A 22,676-nucleotide genomic window follows, 5' to 3' on the forward strand; every position below is an offset into this window, starting at 1 on the left:
TCCAGTTTATCAGTGTTCAAGATGGCGATGATCAGTTTGATCAGTCTCAAAGTTAGTTTTCAGTTCTCCATTTGTACAACTGACTTCTTAGACCATGATAGAATTTATTTTCTTTGCTCATCTTATTTTCTCCGTCTTCAGTTCCGCTAGTTCCAGTTCACAATTGGAATTTTCATTTAAATCAGCCCTGTGCATTTTGCAACCAACATTGTCACCACTCTTGTTTTATTTCTCAAAACAGGCTGATGTTTCTCCATTTATTTTACAGTTTTTTTCCTCAGTAATGATATACTGTAATAGTGTGGCTTTTATTCATGATTTTTTTTGGCTTTCCTCTGTTCTACAGAAGTTACTTGTTTTGCCCCTCCCTTTTTTTCTAGCTACGATCTTTCATGTAGTAGCACTGTAGCATCTGATTTTTTTTTTTTTTTTGCACTAGAATTATCTTCTCTTTTACCCTTTCTTCACATATTTATTTTCATTTTAGTATATCTTCTTTGTTTTTAATATTTTTGCACTATTTACTTTCCATTCCTGTGTTACCACATTGGCTTCAAAATTCTGTTCTCTGCTTTGGTTTTCTGTGTTGATTTCACAGGTGATTGTCTCTTTTCTCTGCATCTGATTTTCTCTGATTATCTATAGTCGTGTCTTACCCAAATATGGAAACCTTGCAAATCTCTTTTGAAATAGAGAGGTCATAATTTTCTGACATGTTCTGGTGACTGCTAAGCTTGAGATTAAAATTCTTGTCTTGACTTTCATGTGTTGCAACTATTATAGCATGCTTTTCTTTGACCTTGGCAAGTATAAGTATTTTCCCATGAAGGCCTATTGAAAATCCTACAGACCAACTGTTTTCTTAGCTTATTGAACTACTTTGTCTTGATTGTTTGACAAGTCAGGATGCTATCTCCTGTTGTCAGACTGAAAACAAGCTTGTTGCTTTTACAGCTTTTCTTTGTCCGATGTCCTGTCATCTCATTCACTCTTGAGATTTGTCCTTGCACCTCTTTTTACCCAAAGACGTCAGTTTCCTTTTGATTATCTTTCAGATTTTGCCATAAATCTATTTAGACTTGTTTTAATTTTCCTGGAAACAATTGCAGAGGTAATTATCTTGGGCTTCATCCGTCTTAAAAAATCTATTTGCCATAAATTTTATGATGTGCATATAAAATCGTATCAAGCTCCTGATAAAGTATTTGATGTTTCTGATCTCTATTATTATCATAGGTTTCTTACTTCTTTCTTTAATCCATTTTGCATCAGGTTTATTAATCCTTCAATAGGGGATTAGCTCACTTCAGTTTTGTTTTTACAGTTTCTCTGAGGTCTAGTCTCAAAAGGTAAGAGTTTTCATTGCTTGACTACTGCAAATTATTCCTTAAGAGTTTATATCTGCAGCTTGTGAATGCAGTTGTACTGTGTATGCATTTGCTATGCTAATTTACAAGGCAGATTTTTTCCATATATCTTGTTTGAGGTTTTCTAAGCATGTTAGCGTGTGATTGCATATGCAACAATGGGCATGAATCAGATCTGATCATGGTCATAGTATCATGGAACACTAAATGTCTATCCTTCTCTTTCTCCCTCCATTTCACTAGCTGAAATGTTTTTGTACATTATATCTCCTTAAGAGGTGTTCAAAAGATGCTGCTTGGAAATTTTTTTGCTGGATTTTTAACAGCCTATAAGGAAGGGCATAGGCTGTTTGTCCAATGTCCCAACGGTCTGACTTGGGAATGACAAGCAGTAACTTTAAGTGGACGTAAACATCTTTAGGTGAAGCCCATTTCTTCTATTTGCTCTGAGAGGACTCTGGAAAAGAAAGATGATCAGACTCCAAGTGGATTGGTAAGGTTGCATGATAGCAATGATTAAGGAGGTAAAATAGATCTGTGCTGATGCACTTGAAGGAAAGACCAAATCCTAAAGTCTCCTTTCTGAAATATGTTCAGTAATAAGTTAGCTTTACAAGATGTAAATTTCATGCCCTGCCCATACAGAGAAAACGTATATGTAAACTGCCATGTTACTAGTGCTTTTGGATTTTATTTAATACTTTGTCACACTTTGGGAGGAGTGATTTTGACCTGTTCTTTTTGTTTGTTTACTCAAGTGCTAGTCTTCTTCTCTCCCTGCAAATAGTCATTTTTCTGTAGTTTGCAAATTCTGTGTACTGTGATAAAATTATATACTGCAATGAATGATCAATAACAGGAAAGCCAATTCAGATCTCTGCCTCCACCACCTTGTTGTTTATGAGATGGAGCAATTGCATGGTTATTTACAATGCTCTCAGAAATCAAGCTGCAGGTATGTTCTGTACTGTGTAGGGGCTTGCTCTGCTGCAGTGCAGTAATTGGGGTAGAAATGAATTGGGCCTCTTACACAGTATTGAAGTGATAAGACACAACTTATTTCTGTCAATTTTATAAAGCTGCTTCTGTTAATTACATGCTGTAGATATGGTACTTTTTCATGCTTGTTGACAAATAGTAATGCTCTTGCAGAATCAAACAGAAGCTAATGAAGGCTTACCACTTATCAAATAATTTAAAGCAATTTGTAAGGCATTCAAGTAGACTTTCTTATTAGGCTTTTTTCATGTGCTTCAGTGCATCTGTTTACTAAACTAGATTTTCAGCTTCTTTTCTTTATCTGAATCGTCAGGTAGGCACAGCTACAGACTTCAATTTATTGCCTGTTTACTTCTGAAACTGTACTTGACCATATCAAATTTCGGATTCCTCAGTCTAGTTTGGGTAACATTTTTTCTAGCTATTTTGCCTTGAATGCTGCAAGCCCTCAGCTTGGCGGTGTGTACACAGCTGTTCCACTCTGCTGCTCCTTCCCCTTCGCCCTCTTGCCCTGCTCTACCACAAGCCCTCCATGGGCTGCAGCACATGAACACAATGACCAGTGCCCATGTCTCTCCAGCTTTATGATATGATAATGACGTAATGGTCCTTGTTAACCTTCACAGAATCATAGAATCATAGAATCATAGAATCACCAAGGTTGGAAAAGACCTAAGAGATCATCCAGTCCAACCGTTCACCTATTCCCAATAGCTCCCACTAAACCATGTCCCTCAACACAACATCCAGCCTTTCCTTGAACACCCCCAGGCTCGGTGATTCCACCACCTCCCTGGGCAGTCCATTCCAGACAGAATGATTCCTCTGGGCCTATCCCAAAAAAACTTTGTGAATTTGGGATGACATTTGAACTGAACTTTTTTTTTTTCATAAGGAATAAAATCAGAATTTATCTAGCACTAGTAGTATTTCATTGGTTTCATTTGGAAAATCATTTGTCACGAACTCTTCATATGAATAATAAAGTAAACTGCGTTAACCCAGGTTACAAATGAGAAAGAGGTGCATTACTTCCCTCATGCAAAACTTGGAATCTTTTTTTGTGGGTGCCATTTGTTTAAAGGGATGTGGCATTCCTAAGTGTATTAATTGTGGCTGCCATTTAAAATATGTGCTTTTCTTCCTGGGCTTCAGTTCCAAATTTGATTGGATATTTTTGCTGTATTGAGAAGCTGTGCTGTGAATAGTGTGTACAGTTTTCTGCTTTGTTTTCTGGTCGTACTTTGGGCTAGAGTTAAGGTATGATATGACCCTTTCCTATTGTTCCAGAACTGTAGGTTGAGAATTGTTCTCTGGTGCCTTCTGTTTCAGTTTCACCCTGCTTCTCACCAAAACAAGTGCTTTGAAGAAGTACTGGCTTTTAAAGCATATATGCTTAACATGCTAAAATATAGCTAACAAGCAATGCAGGTATTACAGAAAAATACTTAACAAACATTTTACCTTTTAGCCTTTTGGAAGGGGGTTGGGTGAGAAACCTTGTTACGGAAATTAGAGTATTTAGAAATGCTCACGGGTGGCTGGATTGTGTTATACCAAAGGCATCTTGAAACTGTAAAACACTTGGAAAAGTCTGCTAGCATTACTGCAGTTTGTTTGGCTGCCTTTCTGACCTATTCCCACATACTGCTTGAGAGAGGATTAGACTTTGGTCTGTGTGTGTTATGCAGAAGGGAATGATTTGGTTTATGGTTACAGCATCTAGTAATATCAGGTACTGCTCTGTGAGATACAAGGTAGATTCCTCCGTGGTTAATTGATAATACTCTTTTTTTTTTTTTTTTTTTTGGTAGGAAAACCATATATTAGCTCACTTTTAAACTTGAAGCTACATAAATCATAGAATGTTTTGGTAAGTTTTAGGTTGTGTTGTGAACCATAGAGAGAAAGAGGATACTGCATGCAGGCTAAAAGAAAGAAGGTCTCCATCAGTAGAATACAGAAACCTGTTTTTTTGTGTGTGTGTTGGGGTGGTTTGTGTGGTTTTGCTATGAAATGATTTCATTTACAAAATTGCTCTGTATTTGAGCAGTAGTGAGGTTCACGACTGAAAAGCTTGCCAAGATGATGGCTCTGATTTCCATTCCTTGACAGGACAATACCTTTGGGTGCCATTCCATTCATTGTCAAAAATAATCCACCAGTGTTACCACACAGGACAGGAGAGGTGACAATTAGATAGAATGTTCTCATAGGGTACGTGTTGTGGGTACTGTTAGGTTTGAGGGATTGAGTCCAAATTATTCAGCTCTCTCTTGATGCATAGAGCTTTACGTCAGTTAAAGCTATGCTTTGTACAAAAACTCATCAGTCTTTTTAGTCTGGTGAAGGGAGGAAGGAAATAATTTCTTCTGATTAGGTTCCTATCCTCTGTGTTGGTATGATTTTCTTTTCAGTGTTTAAATGGATATTCTTCAAGTAGCTGAATAAGTATCAAGAATATTTATAAGTAATAAATAAGATTTTTATGTGGATGTGTCGATTTTCTGTTCTTATGGTGTTTGTAGTGTAAATTAGTAGTAAATACCATGATGGTGCATTTTAATTAAAAATGAAAGCAAAACTCATGTTTTAGTAATTATCTTCATATCTTCCATACTGTTTCTGCATAACAGGACAAGAATTGAAAACATTTCAGAAATAAGGGAAATGGTAAATAAAAAAAGTATCTTTTTAAGGTGGTAGAGGTATATAACACTAGTTAGAAAATCACTTTGCTGATTTGATTAACAAGATGAACATATCCAGATTACAATAGCAACTAAATACCACTTACCCTTAAAAAAAAAAAAAAAAAAAAAAAAAAAGTGGTGTATCTTTTATGGAAACGTCAGATTTTTATTTTTCTCTTGTTCTTCAGTATTGATCCTGAGGAACAGTTTCTTAGTGTACAGGCTATGGAGGCTTGCCTTCATTTTTATTCATTTAACTACCTTATGTGCATTACGTTGATCAGTATTCCTTCAGACTTCTAAGTGCAGGAGTATGGAAATGACTAAAGTCCCTTGTTTGTGACCAAATTATGAGAAAAAACAGGGGTTTCTATTATCTTAATGGTTTTCAACTGACATTACATTAGCATGTATTCTATAATATGACTACTAATGCAACTAATGGCTGTGTTGGATTTTTGTTTGTTTCATTTGTAATGCTTGCTGTTGGCATTGGCAATGTTTAATAAATCCCCTTGAACTGCAACTACTTACAGACATTAGAATTTAAAAAAAAATGCATATAGAAGTATAATAAAAATGTTTATGATAGTAAGACTAGATTGCAATGAGATAAAAGTGTTTAATTTACACATCTCAAGACCATGCATCCCAGAAATAGTGAAACATGACTTATCTTAAGTATGGCCATAAGAACATAAAATCTCCTATGACAGTTGGGTACACTTCAGATACAGATCAGAGATGTGAATGTTTTTGCTCAGCAGAGATTTTTGTCAGAGTAAATGGGTTTACTTGGGCCTGCAGTGCCTGTTGCATACTAAAACTAAGGCTGAATGGTGATTTCCATGGGAAGCATGTACTGCAAGTATTTCTCTTACAATTTTAAGACCGTAGTTTTACCTTAAAGCCTTTTTTTTTTCCTAGTATCACAACATCTTCTTGAACTTTACATTAGCAGATTAACACGGAAAGACAAAGAAAACTTAAGACAATTTGATATATTTTTAGAAAGTGATGATCTTGAGATTGGTTTAATTTTTAATTATTATAAAAATATGTTGACTGGAATGAATTGGAACGCCGTAACTTTAAATAATAAAAAAGTTACTTTACTCATGAATTTCAGTGTGTTCAAAACTCCACAAACTGCTGATGAAATCTCAAAAGCTAGTGATACAGAAATACAAAAAGCACGGTGCCAGCAGTGAATGTATGGAGTATCATCATGCATACACACAAGGTGCTTTTCCAGCATGGTTTCATTGCTTAAAACCACTAAGTTTAAGAACAAATTAAAGGAAAGACCAACTTTGGCACTGGATATTTATTACATTCAGCTGTAAATTTGGAGAAGTAGGGCTGGGAAGATGCTGAGGATGCTGCTGTTACACACTTGTGGAAGTGAAATATAGGTATATAGGTATGTTATCAGTACAGTTGAATACTGGAGCATCTGCAGAAATCTCTGGGTCTGTTTTCTTTCAGCATGTGAACTTAGCTTCATTACAATTAGAAAGCCTTTGAGATATTTTTTTCTCTTGAATTTGGGCCTTTATTTCTGCAGTGACACTTTTTCTGTCCTCTGTAGACATGGAGAAAAGATTATTTTCTTCCTCTTGTGCTTTTGGGGAGTATTAACTAGGTAATACTTTAGCCTCTTCTCTAAAGTTTACAACCTCTGCTTATGTAGTTTATCTGTGAAGGCGTTGATCCTTCTTGCTCTTCTTGTTCACAGACCTTTACCAGCTTTTGCCATGTGATTTTTTGCACAGAAAGGACACATTGTTTTACCTGCAGTGGAGTACTTTGTGATATGGCCTATATTCCTGAGGCAGAGCTGATTTATTTACTGATGCCTACTGCACTACCCACAAGATTCCATTGAAAAGGACAACTATGGAATTCATTTTTTGAAGTTTACTCATTGCTGATTTTATTCACTGTTTTTTTCTTTCTGATTTGCAGACCAATGTGCTTTTTTTTCCCTCTGCTTTTAATTAACTTTTTTGCTTTTTTACCTAAATTTGATGTTACCTGTTTAGACGTATGCTATATTTTGTAACCATTCTTATCTGGTGTTCTCTGTCTCTTAATTCATGTTTGTGCTTCATATAGATTTGACCTTTGTGAAGTGTAGGAGTGTTCTTATTGTGTTTCTTTTTCGTCCTTTGCTACTTGAATAGTAACTCTTGAGCATCTTTATTTCATCCTGCCTTCAGGCTTCATGTTAGTCTCTTTCACCGGCTCTGTGAATATCTTTGCTTCTATTTGATTTTGTTTTGTTTTCATTTTGTTGCTCTTTTTTTTTGAAAAACGTGTTGGAGAGTGTCTAGTAGATTTAGCAATGTAGAAGTGATTGGGAAAGAAATTCCAAGTTGTCTGAAGGTTTTCATGATGCTTTGTATGCCCTCACTTTATTCTTCTAATTTAAGAAACGAGTTCTCATTTTCATTCAGTTAGGAGTTACTACCTTCTTTTACAGACTCTTTAAAAATGCTAGGGAGGAGCAACAGTTCAAGAATTTTCTTTCATATGTAGCAACATTTCTTTTCTTTTTCCCCCTGATTGATAGGGTTTTAAATTCTTTAAAAAATCAGCCTCTGATCTGTAGGAAAAGAAATACTTCTTGTTTAGAAATTAAGCTTTCTAGCCTTTTCTTCAGATTCGGTAGCTTCAAAGAGACTGCCATCAGCCTGTTAGCTCTTCTGATTGAAGTGGAAGATAAAATTTAAGTCCCCATTAATTCTCTGAAGTTAGTTATGCCTCACATTAAGAAAGGTTTCATCAAAATTGCTACTGAAATATCAGTTTGTGGTAGCAGTGGTAGTGAGAAGACGGTTGGACTAGATGACCTTACAGGTTGTTTCCAACCTGTGATTCTATGATTCTATGATCTAGGATGAAAGGTTTTGTATATGTTTTAGCTTTGTCTGCCACGCTAGCCAGCAGCTCCATTGCACTCTGCCCTTTTTTCCTCTGCCAGTCTAACCTCCTGGGCTAATTGTGGAGCACTCCACCATGCCCAACCTTATCGTTGTCTCTGAGATGTCTGCTGGTAGTAGGCTATCATCACGTTCAAGTCTTGGCAATGTTGATGTCCTGAACAAGGCTGGGAAGTGATAATTGCAGGAGTAAATTTTTGAATTGCTCTGGAAATAATAAGCTACCAGGCTTCTTAAAGAAGGCTTCACCGTCAAGCATGTGGTCCCTTTACCTTCCTTGTAACTGCACAAACATTCCCATTCTTCATCTACACTGCCAAAGGTACGTGACTTCATGGCAGACATGAAAGTCATTGTAAGAGCTCTTAAGTTCTGTATATCAAAAGATATCAACAAAAGCAAGAAGACCCAGTTTCTGGCTGTAAGCAGCTGCTGTGTGATATTCTTCCTTCAAAAACTCAGCTATTTCATTAAGAGCTTGGGCTAGTTTACCTGGGGTCTCTGCTCATGGTTTTCCTGACTTTCTCCATGCTCCCATCTGTGTTTCCTTTGGGTTTCATTCCCCCACGTTTGCAATTCTGGTTGAACTACAAAATTGTGTTCATGAATTTAAATAAAATAATTTAGAATTAAATGCAAAAAAACAAAATTCAACCAATGAAACAAAAACAAGCAAAAACAAAACAAAAAGCCTACCCCAAAGTAAAGAGTACAACAGAAAAAGTAGCTATGGACCTGGCTTTAGTGAGTCTTACCCAACTCCTCCTAGCTTTTGCCAGTTTCAAACACTTGGAATCAGGCACATGTCTCCCTAAGAATTTGCAGAAGTATATTACCATTTGTAGCTTAGCACTGACCTACTTCTTTTGTGGCTCTGAGGAGACTTTCAAAGCTGGCAGATATCCTTTAACATCTCTAGAGATCCTTCAGTATTTTCAGAATCATCATGAATATAAACATCAACATTTAATGAAGTTATTTCTTATGTTTTTAATAAGCCATAGCATTTGTCTCACAATGGAATAAATGAATAGTATTCAAAATGAAATCAGTATGAAATCAGTATTTTAAAGTAGGACTGTGTGCAGGTTTTTTTTTTCCAGAAATAAGGCTGAAGATTACATCTAATTCCTAGGCTTTTTCTTCACGTCTTTGTAAATTTAAGCATGCAAGACAAAACTTGTGTAGAAAAAAAAAGTTGTGCCTTGACTGTGGATAAGGTTTTCAAAAGAGCTCATTAAGCAAAAGCTCTATTTCAGCGTTGCAGTGAAATTGCTAATTTTTTGCAATTATTTCCTGTAAGCTTCCTTTGAAAACATTTGACACTAGTAGAGAAAATCCTTTCCTACCACAACATATAGCAGCACTTCATAAATACTGTGTAATTAAATAGAGTGTATTACAGTGTTTACCAAAGCAAACTCATTAGAAGCAAATTATTGTTCGGGTGCTGTGGAAAGAGATATTCTTGATATGTGTGAGAGCTGCTCTGAAAGTAATGCCTCTTCTTTTATTATGCTGGGGAAATGTCAAAGGCAGATCTTGGTGGTACAGCAGTAGAGGTTGAACCTTCCCACTTGTATTCCGTTACATTTTGTTGCTGTGTGACAAATGGCAGCAGGTACTGTTTGTGTGAACTATAACCTGGAAAAGGTTGCATGTATTTCTGAGAAACTGTTAACATGAAAGCTAAATAGCTCTAAATAGTTCTCTGTATGTGCTGATTGTCATTCAAGGACAAAATCAGTTGATAGTTAAAGTCAGTGATAGCTCTTTGAAGATACCAGTGCATCAAAAAGCTGCTTTTTTCCTGTGAATTGCATTGCAAAGACTCAGACTTCAGATGTAATGTTTGCATTTCCTCTTGTGTAGTTTTCTTAAAGGGGCTTTTCACTGGGTGTTCCTTTTTCCTTCTAGGAATCATAGAGTCATAGAATCCTTAAGAGTTGGAAGTGACCTTTAAACGTTATCTAATCTGACCCCCCTGCAGCGAACAAGGACACCTACAGCTAGATCAAGTTGCCCAAAGCCCAGTCCAGCCTGACCTTGAATATCTCCAGGGACTGGGTATCCACCACACCTCTAGGCAGCCTGTTCTGGTGCCTCACCACCCTCACTGTAGAATAATTTTTCCTTATATCCAACCTAAATCACCCCTTTTGAAGTTTGAAACCATTTCCCCTTGTCCTGTCACCACAGGCCCTGCTAAAGAGTCTGTCCCATTCTTTCTTACAGCTCCCCTTTAGATACTGACAGGCTGCTCCTGGGTCTCCTCACAGCCTTCTCTTCTTCATGCTACACAGCCCCAGCTCTCTTACTCTGTCCTCGTAGGAGAGGTGTTCTATCCCTCATTTTTGTGGCCCTCCTCTGGATGCTCTCCAACAGATCCATGTCTCTCCTGTACTGAGGACTCCACATCTGGACACAGTGCTCCAGGTGAGATCTCACCAGAGCAGAGCAGAGGAGCACAATCGCCTCCCTTATCCTGCTGTCCACACTTCTTTAGATGCAGCCCAAAATATGGTTGCCTTTCATGGCTCTGAGGGCTTTCTCATGTCCAGCTTCCCATCCACCAGTATGCTCAAGTCCGTTTCAGCAGAGCTGCGCTTAGTTCTTTCATCACCTGGGCTGTATTCGTAATGGAGGTGCAAGACCTTGCAATTGGCTTTGTTGAACCTCGTGAGGTTCTCCTGGGCCCACTGCTCAGCCTCTCTAGGTCTGTCTGGATGGCATCCTGTCCCTTGGGCATGTTGACTGCACCCCACAGTTTGGGGTGTCATCTACAAACTTGCTGAGGGTGCACACAACCCCACTGTGGATGACAGCAATGAAGATACTGAATAGTATCAGTCACAGCACTGATCCCTGGGGACATTACCCATCACTGATCTCCATCCAGACATTGAGCCATTGACCACCACTCTCTGGATTCAATTCTGCAGCAGGTTCTTTGTCCTTTGAACAGTCTACTATCAAATCCAAATCTTTGCAATTAGGACAGATGGATGTTGTTGGGTGCTATATCAGAGGCCTTGCTGAAGTCCAGGTAGATGACATCAGTGGCACTTCCCTTATCCATTGATGCAGTTACACTATCATAGAAGGATGGTTAAATTGGATTTACCCTTGGTGAAGCCACACTGGTTCTCCTGTAACAACTCACTGTCTTCCATGTGCCTTAGCATTGCTTCCAGGCAAATCTGTGAATTCCATGATGTTTCCTGGCATAGAAGTGAGACTGACAGGTCAGTAGTTCCCAGCGTCATTCTTTCACTTAAAAGTAAGTGTGATGGTACCTTTTTTCCAGTCACCAGGGACTTCACCTGATTGCCGTAACTTTTCAAATATTGAAGGTGTCTTGGTGACAGCATCAGGCAGTTCCATCAGGACTCTGGGGTGCATCTCATCAGTAGCTGTAGACTTGTGGATGTTCAGGTTCCTCGGGTTGTTGCAAACCTGATCATCTTGGATTTCTATGTGTTTTAGCATCCTGAAATGCTTTACTTACTCGGCGTTCATTTCTTTACTGCATTTTCATACTTTTAATGATGTAAGTTTCTTACAACATTTCTTATATTAGTACTAAACTATATGTCCACATGGCTTTTAAACAGTTTGTTGGGGAAAATAAGAAATTCTTCAAGTAAAGTCAAAGTATGTAACAAGTGTGCCCTATGTGAAAGAAGAAGTTGTTAAGTTTAACCATGCACTGAGTTAAATTTTGTGCATTTGTACACAGTGTCTTCTTTTTAGCACTTGCTTAAAAGGAAAACCTGACTTCCAATGCTGCGGAATGATTATGGTTTTGCATTAGTATTAAGAGAAAATTTGCATTTTCTCCTGCCTTCAAGGCTAAACACCCATTTCAAAGACTTTTTTATTTTAACTACCTACGAGTTTTTAATTATTGGAAAGCTCTCCCAACCCTCAATTAAAGTACTTAGCACTTCTGAGGGTTTGGGCTCTCAGAACAAACATCTGAAATTAGTGCACAATTTTGTAGATTTAAGCCTGGAGTACAGTGTAGCCTGTAGTGAGATACCCCTTGGCTCTGATTTTGTGTAGCATGAGTTTTCCTTAAACTAAAGTGATAATGGAAGTTAGGTTAAAAAAAAAAATGATGGGCAGGTAAATTTCCGTGTCGTTCTGTTTGGCACAGACTTATCTTACATATTTCCTGCTTCCATTTACACTTCTTATACTGTTTGCTTTGTAAGTAAATATTGCTACTCTTTTTATAGTAAATATTCTCTTCAGTAATTAACTATGTATTGTTAAATCAACCTCGATTGTTTGCTTGGGAACTGAGAATGGTCAAATATTGGTATAATGGCTCTGAACACATTGGTACCCTGAATTCATTTCCTCTTTCATTTCTGGTCTTAAGCTCAGGATCTCAATGTGCTAGACAGTGCAATTGCATTGAAACCTCATACTGATAAAAACCTGTTTTCACGTATGTCCCCAGAGATTGATAATAGGTTGCACAGGTTCTGAAGTGCACCGGCTATATAGCAACTCAAAAATCATTATTAAGCATTGCTAGCATTTTCTCAGATTGTCCTTTATCATCTAATCTTTCTTGCTAGCTGTTTTTTAAGATGTCCGATGTGATACTTTAATAATAATGCTTCTCATAGATTTTATAAACTAACTTATAGTAGTGGCTTGCCAAAACTTCAGGAATTTCTGTGTATATTAACACTTAATAGAGAATAGCTTGGGATTCCTGATTCTATTGCTATGTTTACAGGAAGGAAAAAGACAGTGTATATATTTTGGGACGGTAGCAAAAGAAATAGTAATAAATAAAATTGAAATGGTGAAATTCTCAAAAATTTCCTGTAGGCATAAATCAGGATTGCTGTTATTCCATATATATACAAGATTGAAAATGAGGAAACTGCAATAATTCTGTATTTAGCTCTTGAACAAATTTTGCACGAATACATATATTAAATTCTAGTAAACAGTTCATAACATCTTGGGTTCAAATATACTATGGAGGAAATTCTCAGACTTGAAGTATTGGAAAATGTTCCTGACAAATTATTTCATTAATGTTTTCTGTGATTTTTTTTTTTTTTTTTTTTTTTGGTGGCTTTTTTTTCCTTCCTCCTAAAGAGCTGAAGGGAGGGGTCAATACTTAGAATGGTTTGGGTTGGGAGGGACCTTTAAGATCACCTAGTTCCAATCCCCGCTGTAGGCAGGGACACCTCCCTGTAGACCAGGTTGCTGACAGCTCCATCCAGGGAGGGAACATCCACAGCTCCTCTGGGCAACCTGTTCCAGTATCTTACCATCCTCACAGTAAAGAATTTCTTCCTAATATCTAGTCTAAATCAACTTTCTTGCAGTTTAAAGCAACTTCCCCTCATCCTGTCACTACATGCCCTTATAAGAAGTCCCTCCCCAGCTTTCCTCTAGGCCCCCTTCAGGTACTGGAAGGCTGCTAGAGGGTCTCCTTGGAGCCTTCACTTCTCCAGGCTGAAGAGCCCCAGCTCCTCACAGGGACTCCAGCCCTCTGATCATCTCCATGGCCCTCGTCTGGGCCTGCTCCAAACAGCTTTGTGTCCTCGTGCTGCATGCTCCAGAACTGGGCACAGTACTCCAGCACTTTTTCTTGAAGTGCTGGAAAGAGAGATTAGTAACTAAGTGCAGGACCTTTTGTAAAAACTCAAATGAACTTTGGAGGAGACTAATTGGATTAAGTGATATAGAATACATGGAAGTACATATCTGCCATGGACACTTGTAGTAATTATTGTGTTCTTCTGTGTGTGCGTTGAAGGTATCCTGAGCTAGCTGCTGTATGCAGAAATCCCAGTACTCTCATTTTGTATCCTGGAGCTGAAGCTACCAATTTGGAAGAAGTCACTGTGATGTCTTCTAGCCCACCAGTTATGATCATCATTGATGGAACTTGGAGCCAGGCTAAAGATATATTTTACAAAAATTCTCTCTTCCGATTTCCCAGGCAGGTAAGTTATAATATGTAAATTAAAGATATGTGTATAAGAGATGTTTACTTTCTGACCAGGTTGAAAGGAGGATTTTAGTTAAGGAAATTAATGGAAATCTTTTTTTCCTTTTCAATTGGTTCCCACTGATAAGGAGAACTTAACGGTGGAAAAAAAGTGTGAGCTTATGAGAAAGTTGACTTGACGTTGGTGGGGTTTTTTCCTTTTGTCATTTGAATTTTTTTTCATTTAACACAATTTTGGTGTATCATTTTTTTAAATAAAATTGAAAATGAGTTTGAGTTGAAGATGAAGATGAAAATTTTTGCTCTTACCAAAAGCGTTGGACCACCTGCAGTGAAACATTCTTTTCCTGGCTGAGCATTTTGCATTGTACTAACAAAGAAGGTGGAAGTTGAATGTTATAATCTCATGAAAATCCACAGCTGTATTCATGAACTTGCTTTCCACTGTGTTAGAAACAGTTGATGTCATATGCTGTGTTTATGCAATTATTGCAGCTCTCCCTGCACATATGAAAATACCATTGATATTAATACAGTATCATTAATGGACATGTGATCCTTTTGCTGCACTCATAAAAGGTATTGAACTTCTTCTCAAATAATTTTTTTAGGAGATACCTTAGTGTGGCTTTAGCACAGCAGTCTTAAATGTACCTTTTGAAAGTAGAACTTATATCTTGTCTAACTGAGTCACTGACATCGAGGATTGAATTTCTCCCATTATTAGACTGAACTCATTTGTATTCATGTTACGTAAACACAGTAGGTGGCACTTCTTCATGCATAACAATGATTTCTCTGGGTTGAGCACCTGAATTCAGAAATAGATTTTAGAATTCTAGAAATGGATTTCCTATAAAAAGCTCCCATTATGCTTATTTGTCGTTTCTGTATGTTGTGCGTCATTCATAATAAAGAACTTCCAAATCTGGAAGCTTGAAAATTTTAGTGGTTTGATGGATTGTAAGTTTTTGAAAGGAAACATGACTTTTTTTTTTTTTTTTTTTTTTTTGAATGAGTTTTCTTGTCAATGGAGCATGTTGAAACTGGTCAAACTTTGTTTCTGCTGTGACTAGAACTTGTCTGTAATACCATAGGTTTGAATTTGTTTGAAATTAAATTGATGCCTGAATGGTGCCATTGCTTTAGGGTTCCTGTTGTGTCGGTTCTTACAAGATACTTGATTTTGTTCCTTATCAGCTGCCTTACTGATACTGAAATAGTGAGATAGTGTACCCTGGAGAGTTTAAGGGCCTCTGGCCCTCTAATGAAAAGATGCACAGCAGCTTGAGCTATCAAAAGCAATGCACACAGCCCTTTTGTAAGACTTGTGTCAGTCTTTGTTCTAGTTCATAACTTGTGTGCAGTTCCTTGTTCATTGTACTTTTTTGAAACTTCTGTGTAGTACAGGGTTTTCATCTGAATTCTTGTGTGAGCGTTCTGAAGTATTTGTTTATCAGATAGCTCAGTTTGGCTATCTGAAGGCAGGTGCAGGTGTGGTTTGTCTGCAGATCAAAACAGAAGGCATTATTTTGTCCTTATCTCTTGGTTTCTTGTAGATGGCATAGTGCCTGTGAGATGCTTCCTCCTGTGAATTATTATAACAGTGCCTCTTAGAGGAATGCTTTTCGGTACATACTCAAATACCGCACGCTGGGTTAGATTATGTTCTTCTTTTTTATGTACTTCCACAAGAATAGGATTATTTGCTCACCTGTACTGTTTTCCTCTTCTTTTTCTTTCAGAAATGTTATTAAAAGTATATTGTGAAAAAGGGTTACCACTGACATTTTTACTAACAGAAAACATATAATTGTTGGATCACCTTTTCATCAGTGAAAATCTGACTAAGTCTTCTGGGGCAAGGGAGAGGCAATATGAAAAATTATAAATATCCAAGCCCCTGTTGACTATAATGTTTGAATAGTTTAAATGGAATACTATTTTTCAGCATGCTGCTAATTAAAAAAGAGAAACCTACTAATGTAACTACTTAAGCTATAAATAATTTGCTTTAGGTGATGAAATCTGTTTGTTATCAAATAAGGGAATTGCTTTTAAGCTCTTAGCAATCAAACTATATTAGTGTAAGTGAAATGGAAGAGTAGATTCTTGGTTTTAGTCCAATTATTTTGGCTTTCAGAAGAAGATGGAATTTGCAGCTAGGAACTTATGGGACTCATTTTAATGTATTTCAATTTAACTGCAGCTCTATGAATAGATTTTATGGAATTTATTTCACTGCAATTCATTTCAAATTCTGCAGATCATTTGTCTTACACTGGCATACCTGATCACTGATACGTGACTTGCCTTTAAGTTCAACAGTGTTTTCATGCATAATCCCTGTAGCTGGAAGCTACCAAATTTGCCAAAGGAGTCAGACATCAATGGTCATAATTCTGTAAAGTGGCTGTTTAACAATATGAAGGGTATTCCTGAAAATACACTTTTCACAGCCTATTTATGTCACTAATTATTCCTGTGCTTTTGCTTTTTATTTTTTTATTTTTTTCAGATGGGAGAAGTGACCTAGATAGGCTTGAGCAGTGGGGCGAAGGGAACATCCTGAGGTTCAGCAAAGCCATGTGCAAAATCTTGCATCTGGGTTGCAGCAGCCCCCACGATCTATACAGTCTGGTGGAGGGATAGATAGAGCACAGCCCTACCAAAAAGGACTTTGGGGTCCAGGTGGTTGGCAAACTGAACATGAGCCAGCAATGTGCCCTCAGCCCAGAAGACCAGCTTAATTCTGAGCTGCATCAAAAGCAGGGCAAAGGAGGTGATCCTGCCCCTCTGCTCTGCTGTGGTGAGGCCTCACCTGGAGCACTGCATCCGGATGTGGAGTCCTCAGTGCAGCAGAGATGTGCACCTATTCACATGCATCCAGAGGAGGGCCACAAAAATGATTCAAGGGATAGAGTGCTTTCCTTATGAGAAAGCTGAGTTGAGATTGTTCAGCTTGGAGAGGAGACAACCAGAGAAAGTCAGCAGTCTTTCAGTATCTGAAAGAACAGGACAGACTCTTCAGCAGGGTGTGTTGTGACAGGACAAGGGGAAATCCCCTAAAACAGGGGGGATTTAGACTGAATGTAGGTAAAGAGCTTTTTTTACAGCAAGGGTAGTGAAGTAGTGGGAACAGGTCATACAGAGGGTCGGTATGTGCTGTGACCCTGGAAACATTCAAGGCCAGGCTGAACCAGGCTCTGAGAATCTTGATCTAGCTGTAGGTTTCCCTTTTCATTGCAGTGGAGTTTAATTAGATGGCCTTCAGTGGTCCCTTCCAACCCAACAGAGAATATGCTTCTATGATTCTGTGAAATAGAGTAATATCTTGAAAAATAAGATCTGATGGTTACAGTTGAACTATAATTCAAGCCCAGTACTCCACAATAAATCTTTCCTATTAATTTGAAGTGTGATTAATGTCCCTTACTTGTTGGTATAGCTTGGATGTTTAAGGTGGCCTACCTTTTTGCTTCTATTCTCTTATGCCCTTGTTGCTGGCAGAATTTCCACCCATTGGCTGCATGTGACAGACACAGTCTCTGCAGAAGCTGGGACAAGTAGAAGTGTATCACACATTTTCTGAAATGTTTTACTCACCCAGTCATTTTAAAACTGACTTGAGTTTTTCTGTTCTGTTGTTCAACTTTCTTTGAAGGTCTAAGGTTCGTGCCATTTTTTCCTGTAAAGTTGAATCATTGTTTTAACTTTTTCTTTTCTGCTGGCAGTTGTATTTTCTTCTGGTAGAAGTTGGAAGAGACCACTGGAGTTCGTCTAGTCTAACTCCTCTGTTAAAGCAGGTTTTCTAAAATATATCCTTGCTGCATCTCTACATACCCTGAAAATTCCTATATTTCTCTCAACTGTCCAGGCTAAATGTTCTTCTCACATTTGAGTTTTTCCAAGTATTCCCTGATCCTTCATGCAGGACTCCTGCCACCCTTGCCTGATTTCTTTCTCTTAGGGATGCACCCATCTTGAGTTTGGAGAAAATGGTGTTTGAATGTTAACCAACTCTATTGGGCACCATTATCTCCCATGCTCTAACTCGTGAGATACCTCCAAGTATGTCCTTGTAGAGGTCAAAGTTGGCTCTCTTGAAGTCCAGGATTGCAATCCTGCTTACAGTCTTGCTTCAGAATGGCCAGGGTTGGGAGGGACCGCAAGGATCATGAATCTCCAACTCCTTTTCCACATGCCACGCCACCAACCTCCACATTTAATACCAGCCCAGGCTGCCCAGGGCCCCATCCAACCTGGCCTTGAACACCTCCAGGGATGGACGGGGCATCCACAGCCTCTCTGAGCAGCTGTTCCAGCGCCTCACCCCTCTGTCTGTAAAGAACTTCCTCCTGACATCCAACCTAAATCTTCCCTTCCTCAACTTCCACATGAGATACTGACCTCCATTATCTCGTGGTCAGTGCATCCACGGTGGTTGCCCTCAACCTTCACATCCCTATGTGTTCCTTCTTAGTTAAGAACAAGTTTAAGAAGCACTCCTCTTTCCTCGTTGGCTCTACCACCACGCTCATCATAAACTTATCTTCCATAGACTACAGGAACTTGCTGGACTTCATCTGCCTTGTGGTGTTGCTTTGACAGCAAATATCAAGGTGGTTGAAGTCCCCCATGAGTACCAGTGCTTGGGATCACAAAACTACTGCCAGCTGTCTTTTGAAGGCTTTATCAGATTCCTTCTCCTGATCGGGCAGCCTGTAGTAAGCACTCACAGTGGTGTAACCCATGCTGGCATGCCCTTTAATTCTCACCCATAAGCTCTCCATTCATTCATATACTGTGAAAGTACATTGCTGCTGTAGAACCAATTTCTTGTTCGGTGTTGCCCTCAAATTTCTTTTTGTCCAATCAAATGTTAATATGTAAGGTAAACTTACGTTCTAAATGACCCACTGAAAAAAAATGCCAGAATGTGAAAGAAATTGCTGGTATTTCTTTACTCATAAAAGCTAATATTTTGCCAATTATTGTATCTGTATTACTTGAGTTGATTTGCAGTGAATTTAAGCTCATTTTATTTTTTCCTTCTTAGTACTTATTTCTCACTGCTTCATTGTTCCAAATTACTGTTATAAAAACAAACAAACAAACAAAAAAACCAGTGCCAGTGAAGCAGAATTTGATTGCAACAGCTAACACTTCGGTGTAGCTGAGAAAATTAGGACGTTGTATTTCCACTATGGAAAAGTATTGGAAATAAAGTGTTTCTCAAACACTTAAATGGCTTCATGCTGCGGTACAGGGAAGTTTGTCCCCTGTGCTAAGATTCCAACTTTATTGAATGAATATAAAGAGCATGGTAAGACATGCACAAACCAGCAGAATTCGTTGAGCACTAAAAAATCAGAAGGGTTATAGCCAAACCACTTTTTCTTAATAGTTAAAAAGCAAAAGGTATTTAAGCACAAAATTGAAATCTGCAGCAGAGCAAAAAAGCTGATAGATGCATAATGTAAATGCAGTGGCACGAAAAGAATCTGTATTATGTATAAAACTGAAGTATTTGGCTTGAACTGGCAATCGTAGCACTTGGTAAATATGGTATCTGTGTAAATTCTGCTCTTACTTAACCTTTATCTTATCCTACTGGGATACCAAAGCAACTTCTGCTTTAGTTTAAATTCTCTTGAAAATGAAGAGCACGAAGACTCTTGAAGTATTAAGAATTAACGTATGGATTAAGGTAGTTTTGGAACTGATGGTTAGTTTGGTTGTTATGAAATACCAGAACAAAGACCAATATTTAGTCTTATTTTTTAATTATAGGCCAGTTGATACTTGCAGTTATTTAGATTGCTTTCAGCTGTCTGTAGCTTTTAGTGATAGTGTTAGTTAGAAACTCAAGTGCATATGCAGCTTCCTGCAGAAGAAAAGTTGTGCACTGTTGAAGTGTCACCTAATTGACTTTCACCACTTTTATCAAATCTTAAAGGTTATAGTTAGCAATTTGATTGTTTTTTCTTCTTTGCTTGTGCAGTTCTGGAAGTACAGTATTAAGTCCAAGTTTGGGCTGTAATGGCAGAGATGCAGGGTTATGGATTTGTAGCTGGTGACTCCTGTTCTGAGTGTGTGGTTTGTCCTGCTTTCAGACTGAGATAGTTTGCTGTACATTCAGTTAAATAAATATTTATGCTGGAATTAGGGGGGAAAGAAAGAGTCACTCATGGGCAAATGCACGTTATAATTTTTGTCTAAATATTCTGTGAATGATTCTCTGCTGAATAATTTTTGTTTCATGTTTTGCAAGTCTGGGTTTGTAATGCAGTTTTGCAAGATCACAGTGGTCAGAATATCATTGGATCTGGACATTTGGAAGTTTGTTATTGTAGAAGGAGAGTGAGGTAGATCTAAAGGAGATGCTAAAGTGGTTTGATTCCTATTTAGGTTACCTGTAAATGAAATACAAACCGTTAGAACAAAAGGCTTTTTCTGATAGTGAGATGGTTACAACACACCATTCTGCACCAAAGTTCTTGGTGCAGAATCATTCTTTTTGTCTGATTTTTTTTTTTTTTTTTTAATGAAAAATAATGAGCTTGGAAAAACTTTGTAACAGGAACTTACGAGACATATGGCCTAAGGTGACTTCTGTAGTTTATGTATGATTGTAATGGTTGTGCCTTCTATGCCATCAGTTGGCACCCTTTCGAGAAGCACATTAGCCCAGGATGTTCCGCACAGTCACCACTGAGAAGGAGTCCAGAAGCATTAGGGTATGCACTGCAGGCTTTCTTGCAACAGCTGCTGTGGTTTGCAAAGCTGATACAGAAAAAGTATTGCATTAACTTGGGCCAGTGGTTGCAATTAGTTCAGAGGGATGAATGAGCTGGTTTGCACAGCCAGCATGTTTGGCTCAGTTAGACTGCTGGTTTATTGTATGAAGCAGTCACAGAACACAGTGGGTGAAGCTGCTTCTGTTAATGAGGAGATAAGCAGAGCATAGTGGGAGCAGATGGCTAAAAAGAGTATTTGACCTTCTCCTACTGAATCACCAAAAAAAGCTGCAAAAAAACCTGTTCACCTACACGAACAGATTATTTCTGTCACTTACTATCTTGTTTTTCTATTTTTTAAACAGACAGTGAAGAACTCAGTGGGATAATTACATTTATGCTGTATACTCGTAGAAAGAAAGAGTAATTTATTAAAAATTCTGAACTATAAAAATGCTGCGTAGTTGATTTTAAGACCTGGTATGAAAGAGGAATTTATATCCTGCTTGTTGTGGCTTAAGCAGTAAGCAGCTAAAAACTGCACAGCTTTTCAGTCACTCTTCCCCCTCACTATGGAATAGAAGAAAAATATTGGAGAAAGTAGAATTGCATGTTGAGATAAAACTATTTACTAAGACAGAAAAGGAAGGAAGGAAGGAATAACAGTAATGACATTTTATATATATGTGTGTATATATATGTGTGTATATATATGTGTGTATATGTGTGTATATATGTAAAACAAGTGTTAGTTTTGTATGCGTGTATGTATATATATGTATATAATACAAGTGATGCATGTTCTTCAATTCAGTGCCAAAAAAAAACAATGAAAAATTAAGTTTAGTTGCAGAACTTCTGGCTTTCATGCTCACTATCTCACTCAGCCACACAGCATGGAAAAAAAAAGGCAAACTTGTAGAAAAGTTTCAAGAAAAGCGAGCAAGTGATTGAAGTATGGGGTGGGTGATGCTAATAAGGAGTGGCAGAGTAAGCTCCATGACTTTTTAGCTATAAAGACAACTGGCTGAGTTTTGTAAATGCATGAGTGACACAAAAGGGGTAAATATGCACCAACTGGTGATCATCTCTGCTAATACATGAACTAAAAGCCGTCAAAAGCAACAGAACTCAGAAATTCTGATGAAGAAATGATAGTTCTTTACATGTTTTACAAAGATAGGGAATTCTTTGCTGTTATTTTGGATAGGTTGCAAGATCAGAATGCAACTGGACAAAATAATGGCAGAAAAAGCCATCAGGAGGTGTTAAATTGTTGAATGCCAAGAAATCACTCAAGCCTGTGAAATCTGTGAGTTCTTGGAAGCTAAGAAAACATTAATTTCAATTTATTTTACTGTCATTTAGTACATTTCTAATTTCTGACTCAAGTATCAAAAAGAAATAGTCAAACAAAGACGTAGGGGAGTCTCTCCACAATTTTATTCTGCACACCATTACAACTAAGCACTTAGTGTGGGGTTGGTCAGAGCCAGGGTTAGCTACTAACTTCGTGGTTGGTTCAGAGATGTTGTGTGCTTGACTGATAGACTTAGCAGTAGGTTTACTGCAGGTCCAGCAGGAACAGCTACGTGTGGCACGACTCTTTTAGCATCATCACAACTTCAATAGACATGTTGTAAATTCTACCCTGCCAACGGGTAACAGGAATGGATTTGTGTACATGCATTCAGTGAAGTGCATTCCACCTCTTGCTCCTGTGCAACACCAAGCCTGAAAGGATTTACAATAGTTTTGACATCTCTGTACTTTACAATCTCTGCCCAGTGTTGCTGTGCACCAGGATAGAGTTTAATACATTTCAACAGCATCCACCTATGTGTCTACAAAACACACATCTGTAATATTATAGCTGGTTGAATATCTACAACCACAGTTTCCATATTTTGGCACTCCAGGGGGATGACTCATTTGTGGGAGCAGTA

The 22,676-nt window shown here is 38.0% G+C and overlaps 1 protein-coding gene across 2 annotated transcripts in view; it reads left to right on the top strand.

Annotated features, from left to right (window-relative positions):
- The window catches only part of DTWD2 (DTW domain containing 2), a 64,138-nt gene that overhangs the window by 24,750 nt on the left and 16,712 nt on the right, over positions 1 to 22,676 (top strand). For both annotated transcript variants that reach the window (XM_048931832.1, XM_048931833.1), the window contains exon 4: positions 13,796 to 13,985. In XM_048931832.1, coding sequence (XP_048787789.1) covers positions 13,796 to 13,985 — 190 coding nt within the window. The remainder of the gene's footprint in view (positions 1 to 13,795; positions 13,986 to 22,676) is intronic.

The sequence above is a fragment of the Lagopus muta genome, chromosome Z, assembly GCF_023343835.1.
Source record: "Lagopus muta isolate bLagMut1 chromosome Z, bLagMut1 primary, whole genome shotgun sequence".
NCBI classification, from domain to species: domain Eukaryota; kingdom Metazoa; phylum Chordata; class Aves; order Galliformes; family Phasianidae; genus Lagopus; species Lagopus muta.